The sequence below is a fragment of the Notechis scutatus genome, chromosome 4 (assembly GCF_049901735.1).
Source record: "Notechis scutatus isolate UNSWTSFEM ecotype Mainland chromosome 4, rNotScu1.2, whole genome shotgun sequence".
Taxonomy (NCBI): Eukaryota; Metazoa; Chordata; class Lepidosauria; order Squamata; family Elapidae; genus Notechis; species Notechis scutatus.
In genome coordinates this window covers 165,196,380-165,211,289 of record NC_142012.1, presented here as the reverse complement: position 1 = coordinate 165,211,289, position 14,910 = coordinate 165,196,380, and the positions used below count along the sequence as shown (strand labels likewise).

Here is a 14,910-nt window from a genome sequence, read left to right as displayed (position 1 = left end):
AAGCAAAACAAATTCGAAACCAAACCAAACCAAAGGAGAGAAAGGTTTCCCCCCTTTTTTTGCATTTCAACCATCCAAGAAGGGACAGGAAAGGAGAAAGGGAGAGAGAGGAAAGGCAAAGAAAAAGAAGGGAAGATGGGGAAGAGAGCAAGGAAGGAAAAATAAGGAAAGAGGGGAAGGAAGAAGAAAGGAGAATGAAGAGGAAAGGAAAAAAGAAGAAAAGGAAGGAAGGAAGAATAGAGTAGAATAGAATATAGAGTAGAGTAGAGTAGAGTAGAGTAGAGTAGAGTAGAATAGAATAGAATAGAATAGAATAGAATAGAATAGAATAGAATGGAATAGAATAGAATAGAATAGAATAGAATAGAATAAGAATAGAAATGGAATAGAAAGAATAGAATAGAATATAGAATAGAATAGAATAGAATATAGAATAGAATAGAAAATAGAATAGAATAGAATAGAATAGAATAGAATAGAATAGAATAGAATAGAATATAGAATATAGAATAGAGTCGAGTCGAGTCGAATCGAATCAAATAGAATCAAATAGAATCAAATAGAATAGAATAGAATAAGGGAATGGAAATGGGAATAGAATAGAATAGAATAGAATAGAATAGAATAGAATAGAATAGAATAGAATAGAATAGAATAGAATAGAATATAGAATAGAATAGAAAATAGAATAGAATAGAAAATAGAATAGAATAGAATATAGAATAGAGTCGAGTCGAGTCGAATCGAATCGAATTGAATCAAATAGAATCAAATAGAATAGAATAGAATAAGGGAATGGAAATGGGAATAGAATAGAATAGAATAGAATAGAGGGTCAAGGGTCAAGAATCATCAGGTACAACACTTAATTATAGTCATAGGCTACAATAAGTCATCAAATCATACTAGGAAACAGTCAATACAAATCATAAGGATACAAGGGACAAAGTTACAGTCATACAGTCAAAAGTGGGAGGGGATGGTGATAAGGAGGGATGAGAAGATTAATAGTGATAGTGGTGCAGACTTTGTAAATAGTTGGACATTGTTGAGGGAATTATTTGTTTAGCAGAGTGATGGCATTCAGGAAAAAGCTGTCATTGTGTCTAGTTGTTCTGGTGTGCAGTGCTTTATAGCGTCATGGAAGGAAGGAAGGAAGGAAGGAAGGAAGGAAGGAAGGAAGGAAGGAAGGAAGGAAGGAGATTATAATGAGAGGGAGGGAGGGTCTGAGGGAAGTCCTGCCCACAACACAAGTGACGTTGAGCTGGCCACGCCCCTGTCTCCCCCGGTCAAACACAATCTTGATGTGGCCCTCAATGAAATTAAGTTTGACACCCCTGCTCTGGACACTTCTTAAAAGCCTCCAGTGATGGAGCACCCACAACTTCTGGTGGCAAGCCGTTCCTCTGATTTCTCCTTCCTCCTCCGTGTTATGAAGTTTCCCCTTAATTGCATGTTGCTTCTCTACTTGATTCATTTCCAAACATGGTTCCTTGTCTTGCTTTCTGATGCTTTGGAGAATAATTTGACCCCTTCCTCTTCTTCAGGGCGGCCGCTCAAATACTGAAAAGCTGCTCTCATGTCACCCCTAATTCTTCTTTTCTTTAGACTGGCCAAACCCAGATCCTGCAGCTGTTTTTCATATAACCAGGGTGGTGGGATTCAATTTTGTTTACTATTGTGGTTCTGTGGGCGTGGCTTGGTGGGCATGGCTAGCCTGCTTTCCAGCTCCGTTCTCCTGTGCAGGGCAACCAAAGGAGACCCAGCCGATCAGCTGGGACTCAGTGGGAGGCAGATAATAGATGGGGGCCTCAATTTCTGCTACCGGTTCTCCACAACTGGTCAGAACCTGCTGAATCCCACCTCTGCTTGGAGTCTTGTGTGAATCTAGCGTTTGCGTGGGCTTTAATGTGGAAAATATCCACCTTTGTCGATCCGTGCCAGACCCTGCTGTCTCTTATGGCCAAAACGTCCAATGACCGCTGGATTATTTGGGATGTGAAATGCCTCTTTTGAAAAACGGTGTTCTACCCTGCCGATTTTAATTTCCTTTATGGCAAAAATTCATTCCGGAGATTCAATCGGGAGCGGAGAAGTGGTGGGTGTGAAAACCAGCCCACCGCTCTCTCCCCATCCTTCCCAGGTGTGTTCGTACACTGCCCTGAGACACACAACGTGCAAAAGAAAACTAGAACTGGGTTTGCAAGAATTCAGCCTTCCCTCAATCTCGTCTCCCTAGTCCTCGATTTATGGCTATAATTGAGCCTGACGTTTCCGTTGCTGAGCGAGATACTTGTTAAAGTGAGGTTTGCCCCGTTTTCTGACCTTGCGCCTCAGTTAGTAACCTTGTGGTTAAGTTGCAGTTGTTCGCTGCAGTTGTTATTTAGTAATCTTGTCGTTAAGCGAATCTGGCTTCCCCTTTGGCTTTGCTGGTCAGAAGTTCGCAAAAGGGGATCACGTGACCCCAGGACTGTCGTAAGTAGGAGTCAGTTGCCAAGCGTCTGAATTTTTTATTGTGTAACCATGGGGGATGCTGCAACGGTTGTAAGTGTGAAAAATGGCCATAGGTCACTTTTTTTCCAGTGTCGTAAATTTGAAGTTTCACTAAACAAATGGTCCTAAGCTGAGAACTTAAAAAGAGATTGGATAACCATTTGTCTGAAATGGTATAGGGTTTCATGCCTAAGCAGGGGGCTGGACTAGAAGACCTCCAAGGTCCAACTCTGTGGTTCTATTCTATTCTATTCTATTCTATTCTATTCTATTCTATTCTATTCTATTCTATTCTATTCTTTTTCTTCTATTTTCTTCTATTCTAATTTCGATTCTATTCTACTTCCTATTCTTTTCTCTTTTCTATCCTATTCTATTCTACTTTCTATTCTACTCTAATTTTGATTCTATTCTACTTTCTATTCTACTCTATTTTCGATTTTATTCTATTGTAATTTTTATTCTATTCTATTCATTTTCTATATTCTTTTCTATTTCTATTCTATTCTACTATCTATTCTATTTTCTATTTTATTCTATTGTAATTTCTATTCTATTCTATTCTATTCTATTCTATTCTATTCTATTCTATTCTATTCTATTCTACCCTACTCTACTCTATTCTATTCTTTTATTCATCCAATATTTATTCTATTCTATTCTATTCTATTCTATTCTATTCTATTCTAAACAAATGGCCGTAAGTCAAGAACTACGTGTACTTTGGACTACAAAGCCCAGCATTCCCTCCCAAGCAGAAACGCTCATGCTAAAACGGCCATGGGGACTTTAGGGACACGGGGGGGGAGGTGGGGAGGGGAGGAGGCACCTGGGGACAACAACACGCAAACGTTACGACTGTCACTGATGAATTGTTTGCCGCCTGGATCGAGCCTCTCCATCCCACGACCGCTCTTCTTTTTAATATCATCTTTTATTGAACGTTATAAAGACATTAGGGTTGATAACTCGTAATAAGGCTCTTGCATATAAACTATAACACAGTTTTAGGAAAGATGAGAGGCTTAAAAGGAGGACCATAAAAGGAGAAGCTGGCAACGACGTTCGGCAGGATTCGCACGAGGGGGCAACGTTGACAATCCTATTTCTGTCTGCTCTCTTTGCGGTCTTAATAGTCCTCAGCTTACAACCGTCACTGCGCCTTCCCATTACAGGCGCACATCCTGACAGTTGGGCCCTCAGGGGGCTGGACCTGTTTTTACGACCTGTTTCGCAGTGGTCGTTAAGTGAACCCATTGTTTGCTACGGCTGCTTTTTTTCGAGGAACCTGAAGCAAATGGTTGGTGTGCAAAAAAAGCTGTCATAAGATTGTGGGACACGGCAAGCGGTCATAAACATGATGTTAGGGTTCCGGCATCCATTTAAACCAGGAGCCTCTAGCCGCCATCTTTCAGAGTTTAAAAGATTTATTAGGAGTGAACATGCCGGCGCTACCTGGGTGCAGCCGACTCTGCGACACATCATTCATTTTCCCCTTGACCCTGGTCTTCCCCCCACCCCTGGATGTATATTCTCCAATGGGACACATCCATAGCCAAGAGTCATCAATCATGCTCACCAGTAATAATCTTGCACGCCAACAGCTTGGGCTGCCTAGCAATTATCTGAAGCATTTAAGGAATGCACTGCTTTCCCCCACTCCCTTTCTGCTGGCAACTCTAACAGGGAATTATTTTTGAGTTGACACGAGTCATGTGACCCCGGGGTGGGTGAGCAGCATAACTTCAGAATTTTTGAAAGGACGGTCGTAAATTTAAACAGCCGCTAAGCAACCAACGGATTCATGCTTATGACGGTTGCAATGTCCCCGGATCACATGATTTCCCCCTTTTCCGATGTAACGGGAAAGCCAGATTCCCTTTAACAACCGGGCGATGAACGTATCAACTGCGGTGATTCGCTTAACAATCGGGGCATGGAAGGCCGTAAAATGGGGCGAAACTTGCTTCACAAACGCCTCACTTAGCGAAAGAAACATTGGGCTCCATGGTGGTAAGTGGAGGACGACCTATACCAGAAGGAGTTGGGAACTCTGACTACAAAGCCCATGCAGAAGTGTGCAGGTGGGAGCAAACTAGCACAGACATCTTTCCATCCTGTTCAAAGGCAGGGCCTACACTGCAGGGGTGTACGGAGAGATGAGTCCAAAAATCAAAATGGCGGTTGTCATAATATAATTGAAGGTCACCCCATCTTAATAAAAATGGATGGTGTCTTGGTGGCGTGGTGGCAGCCGCCATTTTTACTTTTTTGACTCACTCTCCTGACTCCCTTGCTGAATCTAGACTCCTTTAATTTAGGACAGGTCCCCCTGGTTGTTTTTTATCACTTAGATTGGTGAGTTTTTCCCCCCAACCTTGGCCGCTTTAAGACATGTGGGACTTCAACTCCCAGAATTCCCTGGCCTGCCTCACAGCAGCCAAGGTGGAGAAACAATGGCTCAGCCCCAGCATGGCTGGCTGGGGAATTCTGGGAGTTGAAGTCCATGCGTCTTAAAGCGACCAAGATTGAGAAACAACAGCTCAAATATTATGGCGACTAGCTCGATACCCGTGCTTTGCTACGAAACGTATGTGGTCGGGCTTAGTTTGTGGGAAGGAAAATAAGGGGCAGAAATTCTGCCTCTGCCTCCCAGCATCCATCGGTATTCATCTGGGTAGAGTCCTGTCAGTGTGTGAGAGAACTGAGGGCTGTTTGGAAACTGAAACAGTATTTGGCATGTGAGCAAGAAAGAGACAGCAAGGAGCCTGGGCGTGGCTTAGCTCAACTGTTCTGTACTAAAGCTGGTTGCTGCTGTGAAACTGAAACTCCTCTCCTCTGCTTGTGTTTTGCATTTGGAAGAGATTTCTTTTCAGGTGGGGAGGGGGAGTAGAACTCCTTATCAGAGCGTGTTAATAATAATAATGTAGGAAATACGAATGCTCTGGTGGTCATTTCAAAAAATCTTTTCTTAGTGAGAATAATAATAATAATAATAATAATAATAATAATAATAATAATAATAATAATAATATAGAAAATACTTTAAATGCTCTGAGGGTCATTTGGAAAAATCCCTTCTTAGTGAGCCCCTAGAAGCCAAGAGGAAGATACGTGCCAAATTTCAAGTTTGTAGGCTTTACGGTTCTGGAGATTTTGTGATGATGCGTGAGGGGTATTTCGCTTTTATAGAGAGAGAGATAAGGAAGAAGAAAATCACAATTCCAACATGCTAAACTACATTGCAAACATCTAGAATTTATCTAAATCCTGGACTACTGCAAAAAAAAGGTGATAATTAATCTATTTTTAAAAACGAACAAAATTTACCAGTTTTTGAGGTTTACAGTAACAGAATCGCTAGATCAGATGTCATTTCATAAACCTTTGTTTGAATTCAGCACTTAAGATTTGAATGGTAGTGATTTTAATGTACGGCTCCAGAATTAAACATTTGTTATGGAGGAATGTAGTAAAATTACAGAATATTCCAATTCCTCTTTGCTTTGTTCCTTTTTTCTAGCTTTTAAATTCAATTTAATTTAATTTTTTGTTTCCCCCTTCTTTCCTTTCCCTGTTTTTCCCTGCTTCTGTTTATATTTCTCCTTTTATGCCTACCATGCTTCATAGAACATGGTTTATATAAGTTTGCTATTACCAACAATAATGTCTTTATAACTATATACAAATCTAATTTAGGATGGCGAGGCTCGGTCCAGATGGCAGAAAACCAGCCAATATACCCAAGACTGAGGCTTGAAAGGAAATTTTTTCCAGATCTGAGACTGAAAAGCATTTCAGCCTTGGATTGTACAGAACAATCTTCAAGAGGAAAAAAGAAAAAAGAAATAAAATAAAATAAAAATGCTTTCTGTTTGCCAAGAAGCCTGGAACTGCTTCTAATACGTTTCTCTTCTCTGCAAAATTTAGCTGTCTGAGTTGCTGACAGATTTGGAATATTTGAAAAATAAATAAATGCTGACAGATTTGGAATATTTGAAAAACAAACAAATAAATAAGTATCACAGAGCTGATAGTCTTAAAGATGCTTTTTTCAAAAGGCAACTGGACTTTCTTTGCTTTTCCTTGAAGATGTTTCACTTCTCATCCAAGAAGCTTCTTCAGTTCTGACTGAGTAGAAGAATCCAAGTTTACTTTCGAACCAGGACCTGGATGACTGAGAATCTCCATAGACTGTAGCCTTTGGGGGACATTTTGGCACAAGAGTCTTGCATAAAAATGGGGTTTGCAACACAACGGGGCCTGCCAACACGGACAGTTTGATGGGCATCACTGCTCTTTAATGGCAAAACTTCAACTCCCACAATTCCCCAGCCAATATGCTTCAGTTAGACAGATCTTCCATCACGCCCCAACTCAGCAGTTTTAAGATGGATAGACTTTTAACTCCCAAAATTCCCTAGTCAGTTTGCTTGCAGGAATTTCAACTCCCAGAATTCCCCGGCCAGTATGCTTCAGTAAGACAGATGCTCCATCACTCTGGAGCAATGCTTTCCAAACTCAGAAACTTTACGATGGGTGGACTTCAACTCCCAGAATTCCCCAGCCAGCATACATGGATTTTTAACTCCCAGAATTCCCCAACTAGCATGCTTAAGTGAGACAGATGTTCCATTACTCTGGAACAATGCTTTCCAAACTCAGAAACGTTAAGATGGGTGGACTTCAACGCCCACAATTCCCCAGCTACCATGCACAGATTTCAGCTCCCAGAATTCCTCAGCCAGCATGCATGGATTTTTTAACTCTCAGAATTCCCCAGCCAGCATGCATAGATTTTTAACTCCCAGAATTCCCCAGCCAGCATGCATGGATTTTTAACTCCCAGAATTCCCCAGCCAGCATGCATGGATTTTTAACTCCCAGAATTCCCCAGCCAGCATGCATGGATTTTTTTAACTCCCAGAATTCCCCAGCCAGCATGCATGGATTTTTTAACTCCCAGAATTCCCCAGCCAGCATGCATAGATTTTTAACTCCCAGAATTCCCCAGCCAGCATGCATGGATTTTTAACTCCCAGAATTCCCCAGCCAGCATGCATGGATTTTTAACTCCCAGAATTCCCCAGCCAGCATGCATGGATTTTTTTAACTCCCAGAATTCCCCAGCTAGCATGCATGGATTTTTTTAACTCCCAGAATTACCCAGCTAGCATGCATAGATTTTTAACTCCCAGAATCCCCCAGCTAGCATGCATGGATTTTTAACTCCCAGAATTCCCCAGCCAGCATGCATGGATTTTTTTAACTCCCAGAATTCCCCAGCCAGCATGCATGGATTTTTTTTAACTCCCAGAATTCCCCAGCCAGCATGCATGGATTTTAAATTCCCAGAATTCCCTATCCATCTTGCAGAGACTTCAACACCCAGAATTCCCCAGCTTGCTTGCAGCGATTTGAACTCCCAGAAGTCCCCAGCCAGCTCTCGAAATCCATCCACCCTTCTTAAACTTTCCGGGAAGACCTGCTCCGTAACTCAGACTTTACGTTCAAGTGTCAGCAATCTCTCTTTTATTTAGCTGGTCAATTTTAACAAACCGGTTTGATGCTTAATTAATAAATAAGCCTGCCATTAATCTCAGCTTTAAAACCTGGGAGTGGGGCCCAGAATTGTGAGGCTTGTGTATCTCGCAAACAAAGACAGTATGCTTAACTAAAGAGTCAATGTTTTGTGTGCAGTGCACACATTCAATCACCGGGTTAAACCCGGCGGGAGACGTGACCGGCTGCTTATAAAATACCGTTTCTTGCCTGTTTGATATGATTGGAGCTGCCTCTGCTCTCCTCTAATCGGCCATGGCAGCAAATGACGAGAAAATCACAACAATCCCAGCGTGTTGATCTGAGGACGTGGTGCACTTGCGAAGGCGCCTGGCTTTTTTTCTTCAAACCTCTCTGGTTTAGCACTAAAGGGGCCAAATGAAGACATGGGAGCCTTCCCCACTTCCCTTCACCCGAAACACCTTTTCATCCCCCACCCCTTGGAAACAACCAACTCGGTGCAACAGAACAGAAGCCCACCAAAGTTTTGTGCCGATCGAATTGAACAGATTGACAGAGTTGGAAGGGAGTTTGTAGGTCATCTAGTCCAACCCACCCACCCACCCCGCCCAAGCAGGAGACCCTACACCATTTCTGACAGATGGGAGTCCAATCTCTTCTTGAAAGCCTCCAGAGATGAAGCTCCCACAACTTCTGAAGACAACTGGGTTGATTATTCTCCCTGTCAGGAAATGTTCTCCTTATTTCCAGGTTGAATCTCTCCTTGGTCAGTTTCCATCCATTATTCCTTGTCTGGAGTTTTGGTGCCTTGGAAAATAGCTTGAACCCCTTCCTCCTCTCTGTGGCAGCCCCTCAAATATTGGAAGATGCTCTCTTGTCTCCCCTGGTTCTTCTCTTTACTAGACTAGCCAGGCCCAGTTCCTGCAACCGTTCTTCATATGTCTGAGCTTCCAGTCCCCTCATCATCCTGGTTGGTCTTCTCTTCACTTTTTCTAGAATCTCAACATCTTTTTTACATCTCTTCTTTGTGGGAAGCCCTGAGATATTGGAAGATGCTATCATGTCACCCCTATCCTTCTTTTCCTTAAAATAGACGTGTCTTCTGTCCATCCATGGTTTGCTCAGATGTCTTTCTTTCTTTCTTTCTTTCTTTCTTTCTTTCTTTCTTTCTTTCTTTCTTCTTTCTTTCTTTCTTTCTTTCTCTCTCCCTCTTTCCATTCCTTCTTTCTTCCTTCCTTCCTTCCTTTCTTCTTTCCTTCCTTTCTTCTTTCTTTCTTTCTTTTTTTCTTGCTCTCTCTCTCCCTCTTTCCATTCCCTTCCTTCCTTCCTTCCTTCCTTCCTTCCTTCCTTCCTTCCTTTCTTTCTTTCTTTCTTTCTTTTTTTTCTCTCCTTTCTCTCTCTCTCTCCTCCCTCGTTCTATTCTTTCTTTCTTTCCTTTCTCTCTCTCTCCCTCTTTCCATTCCCTTCCTTCCTTCCTTCCTTCCCTCCCTCCTTCCCTCCCTTCCTTCCTTTTCTTTCTTTCTCTTTCTTTTTCTTTCTCTCATTTCTCTCTCTCTCTCACTCCCTCGTTCCATTCTTTCTTTCTTTCCTTTCTCTCTCTCTCCCTCTTTCCATTCCCTTCCTTCCCTCCCTTCCTTTCCTTCCTTCCTTCCTTCCTTCCCTTTCTTTCTTTCTTTCTTTCTTTCTTTCTTTTCTTTCTCTCCTTTCTCTCTCTCTCTCCCCTCGTTCTATTCTTTCTTTCTTTCCTTTCTCTCTCTCTCTCCTCTTTCCATTCCCTTCCTTCCTTCCCTTCCCTTCCCTCCCCTCCCTCCCTCCCTTCCTTCCTTCCTTTCTTTCTCTTTCTTTTTCTTTCTCTCATTTCTCTCTCTCTCTCACTCCCTCGTTCCATTCTTTCTTTCTTTCCTTTCTCTCTCTCTCCCTCTTTCCATTCCCTTCCTTCCCTCCCCTTCCTTCCTTCCTTCCTTCCTTCCTTCCTTCCTTCCTTCCTTCCTTCCTTCCTTCCTTCCTTCCTTCCTTGTGCCTTGGAAAATAGCTGGCCCCCCTCCTGGCAGACTGGAAGGCTGCTCTCATGCCTCCCCTGGTCCTTCTCCTCTCTAGACTAGCCAAACTCAGTTTCTGCAACCGTTCATCGCATGTTTTAGCCTCCAGTCTCCTAATCCTCCTGGTTGCTCTTCTCTGCACTCTTTCTAGAGTCTCAACATCTTTTTTTTTTATAGTGTGGTGACCAAAACTGGATGCAGTACTCTCGGTTGTCTGAATTCGATCTTGGTTTGTGTTGAAGAATTGATTTCTCTGCCCACAAATGGCACATTGTTTGAAGAGCAGAGGGGAAGGTTAGGGTGGGGTGCCCTTAAACCCCATTTGGTGCATATCTACCCCTCGACTCTTTTAGACTCTTGTAGATTTTCACCGCATACAACCCCAAACGAGGGGGTTGCATCTGCCCAGGGGCTAGTTTGCAAAACGAAACAGCCCCCTCCTCAAATTCTTTCTACACAAAGCTCTCCCCAGCAGTGTTAAAAGCTCCGTGCTGCTGGTTGAGGAGCTGGGCTAAGGAGTTTGGGCAGTGTAGCCTATGAGTACGGAAGATAGGGTTACTAAGAGGAGAAAGGCAGTGTCGGATTCACCACCCCTGGGATCCTAAAAGTCAGCTTTCCCCTGCTCGCTCGCATCCTGACAATCTGTCATGCTTCGAGGCTGCGAGTGGCAGCTGACAACATCTGGAGGATTCCAAACGGGGAGAATCTGCCTAGGAACAAAGGAAGATGGGATTATTATCCTCATCCGAACGCCGATGCGTCAGATGCCGGGGTTTGCACAATATTCTTGATTTGTTTTCATTTTAGGGCATTGTGTGCAGTGTTGTCGACGAGACGGGGATGAATGCCACTGAGAGCCGTTCACGACTGAAGCGGTCCACAAGCCCAGAAAAATAAATTAATGCGTATGATACTGGGGCTGCGAATCCATCAATCAATCAGAATAGAGCTGGAAGGGACCTTGGAGGTCTTCTAGTCCAGCCCCTTGCTCAAGTAGGAGACCCTATACCATTGCAGACAAGTGGCTGTCCAGTCTCTTCTTAAAAGCCTCCACTGATGAAAGCACCCACAACTTCTGGTGGCAAGCTGTTCCACTGGTAAATTGTCCTCCCTGTTAGGAAGTTTCTCCTTAATTCCAGGTTGCTTCTATCCTTGATTTAGTTTCCATTTATTGTCCCAATAGGAGGTGACTTCCTTGTTTTTCTTTTGAAGACGTTTTGCTTCTCATTCAAGAAGCTTCTTCAACTCTTACTGGATGGTGGGGAATGGAAGGATTGATACTCCTTGCAGACAGCTGGTCATTTGCATCCTTTTTGAGAGTCGTTGAGGCCACTTGGAGGTTTGTCTGTGTCTTCAGGGTCACCTGAGTGGTGCAAATGGTTCCTGTAGCCTGCAATTTTTCTCTCTGGAAACCCATTCCTACTCCCACACCACCGAAAGGTGTTCATCCCAAATTATATTAGCTACAAGTCTGTAGAGATTCTCTATCATCTAAGTCATGGTTCTCCCAAAGGTGCTATTTTTTTAGAAGGCAACTGAACTTTCTTGTTTTTAATTTTCAACTAAATCCTTCCATTCCCCACTATTCCTGTCAGACTGAAGAAGCTCGTTGGATGAGAAGCAAAACGTCTTCAAAAGAAAGAAAGAAAACAGAAAATCCAATTGCTTCCTGAAAAAGCACCTTTGGGACTCCCAAGTGGCCTCAACAACCCTCTAAAAAGGATGCAAATGACCAGCTGTCTGCAAGGAATATAAATCCTTCCATTCCCCACCATCCAGTCAGAGTGGAAGAAAACTTCTTGGATGAGAAGCGAAACGTCTTCCAAAGAAAAAACGAGAATGTCCAATTACCTCCTGGAAAAAAAAAGTAATTTTGGGACAATCATGATCTGGATGGCTGAGAATCTCTACAGACTTCCCATCCGTTGTTTGTTGTCTGGCAATTCTAGTGATGTTGCAGTCTATGGTTTTCATGTCTAACTATCATCAATATTGAAAAAACTAAACTCCTGACACGGCAGGAGGAATGGTTTTCCCAAGAGGCTGAATAAAAACAAGAGATTTTTTGGTGAGCCGGCCAGGTTGGGTTGCCTTCAAAACATCTGTTGGTTTTCTGTCCAGTTGCAAGGAGAAATGCACAGACAGTTGCTAAAAATCACAATGACATTATGACATGTGAGAAGGGGGTGCATCCTTTGGCCAATGTTGGGAGAGAAGGCACTTTCTAACAGCTGGAAACAGAATAACTTCAGCCTTTTGGACCGATCACTGATTGAAAAACGATTATTTGGTTTTTCAATGGGAAGAAGGAGGGGGCGAGTTCAGAATGCATCAAAAAATCAACACCAAAAGAGAGGGAAAAAAGCTGTATGAACACAAGAGGATCTGAGTTCAAGGGTGCTGCTGTATGTTCCCAAACGCAAAGCAGTCATAGATGAAAAGATTTATCAGGAAAAATAGGAATATTAAGCACACCGCTGTCAGGTGCAATTCATGACACAGCCACTAGAGGTCGACCTAGCTCCCAAGAGATCCAAACGATCTCTCAACTCAGCAATTTTAAGAGGTGTGGATTTCAACTCTCAAAATCCCCAGACTTGAAGTCTATACATCTCTCCAGGGTTAGGTTTGGTTGCATGCAAAGAGGGCTGTGGTGTCCCTGAAATAGGGATGGGGACCCCCAATATACCCAAGAGGCCTTGATCCCCAGAGATCTGGTCCTCCCTTCTGTCCGTTCGCCCCCTTTTTCATCTCCTGATCCACTCACGGTCCCAATCGGTGGCATCCACTTACCCGGATGACGTAGCGGGAGGAATTCTTGCTGTCCAGGTTAACCGTCAAGGCGAAGAAGACGGTGGTGCTGTAGACTCCCTGCGTCTTGTAGAACAGCTCATCCAAGTCCCACCGGCCTTGCCCCCCCAGGGCCCCCATATCCCATCCTCCACAGTCCTGAAGGACTTCCAGCATCGGCCAGGCGCCCAGCCGGTCAATCTCCGTCATATCCAGACAGGAACGGAAAAACTCCTTGACTTTCCGCTCGGCCGAGGCCCGATAAGGACGTCGTACGGGCTGACGGAGTAACCGTCCCAACTTCTCCTCGTTCAGCTCGCCGATGGCGGCGATGGTGCCGTAGATTAGCTTGTCCTCCGGGATGCCGTGCCGGCGCAACCACCCGCCACAGGCGAAGGAGTAGAAGTCCTTGCAAGGGTCGATGGTGGGGTCAATGTTGGTGGCAATGAATCGCGACGCCTTGCTGAAGGCCCGGCGTTCTTGGCACCCTTCCAAGCAGTAGGCCGCCTGATCCAAAGCCAGGTACTTGAGGACCAAGATGCCGCCCAAAATGGCGCACAGGCCCGCCGCAAAAACCAAGCCAGAGAGCAGGCAGATCTCCCTCCGGCTCCACCGCGGGAGGCCGCAGCGAGGTTTCTTGGCCCCGGCGGCGCCCAGCTGTAAGTTGAACCCGTTGGGCAGGGCCCCGCTGCTGCTGTACTTGCTGACGTACTTCACCTCCTGGAACTCGTCGTAGTGAGCGGTCAGCGAGTAAGTCTTCTCCATGCTGGCTGTCGATTTGAACCCCGGGGTCATTGGGCAGCCATTCTCCAGTGGTGTCCAGCAGGGGGCGCCCCACGCCAAGCGTCAAAGCTTTGCAGCTTCTTTCACCAGATCCTGAAAAAAAGAGAAAGAAAATAAATAAATAAAAATCGCAAGGATTCCCCACTAAAGATGCTCCCCGGGAATCAAGCCGCTCTTTCAAAAGTCCGAGGCGAGGGATCCGCTCTGGAAAAAAAGAAATTATTTTCATCAGCTGCAAGAAGGATAAAAATCTGGAGAGAGAGAGAGAGAGATTTTTTCCTGCTGAATCTTTCCACTCCGGCAAAGGAAGCCGGAGGAAAAGGAAGGGAGGGAATCTGTTTCATGCATCCGTTTTTTCCCGCTGGATCTTGTCTCTCGCTGGGATTTTCCTCCGTCTCTCCTTTGTTCTCTTGAAATTAAAAGAAAAACACGAGTGGGCGGGAGGGGGGGGAGAGAGAGAGAGAAGCCACTGCCTGGATCTGCAAACGTTGGGCAGGGGGGCTTGTAAGATCATCCCAACCAGCTTCCCGCCCACCCAAACGATCTCTTTTGCGGGACTCGATCCCCCGCAAGGGAAAGTCAAGCGGGAGATCGACCCTCGCAGCTGGGCTCCCAGGGCCTCCTTCGCCCTCCTTCCCTCGGCAGGAGGAGGGAAAATGGGTCCCCATTGATTTCTGCAGGGGGGAATCTCTCCCCAAATTTCACTGCTCACTATCCTGGGATCTCCAAGTGGTCCCCCGTCCACTGATTTAACCAGCTGGGTCTTGCTTCCTTTTTTCAAGGAAGCCGGACGGGTAAATCTTCCTTTTATTCGCAGCTGATGCTGCCTCGGAAAATACAGGGTCCCCCCCATCGCCCCCTTCCTTAAATGAGCCCGCTTCGGATAATCTGGAGAGGAGCCGAGGGCAAGATCCCTGCCAGATTCCCCGGAGATCGAGGGGAGGGGAGCCAGGAGACCTGGCGAATCCACCTCGCCTTCTCGGGGGATCAGTTACGAGCCGGGGGAGCGGACGGTATAGTCGGCCCTGGAACGTGCGGATGATCTCGGGGAGACCCTCGCCACCTCGGCTTCTCTCTCTCTCTCTCTCTCTCTCGGCCGTCCCAAGGGGCAGACCGGTCCACGGGGAAAGCCTCCCACATGCGGTACGGGCTGCTCCCGCTCCCTGCCACGCCCGCTCGGAGCGTCCGAGCCTTGCCGGACAAGGGGAAGGGGGCGCAGGGACAGCGCCCCGAAAGAAGCCGGGTTGTCCGAGTCAATGGGCCGGACGGAGGGGGGCAGGAG

At 45.1% G+C, this 14,910-nt stretch overlaps 1 protein-coding gene across 1 annotated transcript in view; it reads right to left on the bottom strand.

Annotated features, from left to right (window-relative positions):
- ECEL1 (endothelin converting enzyme like 1) overlaps positions 1–13,712 on the bottom strand; it is a 75,985-nt gene extending 62,273 nt beyond the window's left edge. The window contains exon 1 of the mRNA XM_087965558.1: positions 12,849–13,712. Within this exon, the coding sequence (XP_087821684.1) occupies positions 12,849–13,640 (792 nt within the window). The 5' untranslated portion in view covers positions 13,641–13,712. The remainder of the gene's footprint in view (positions 1–12,848) is intronic.
- Between the last annotated feature and the right edge of the window lie 1,198 nt (positions 13,713–14,910).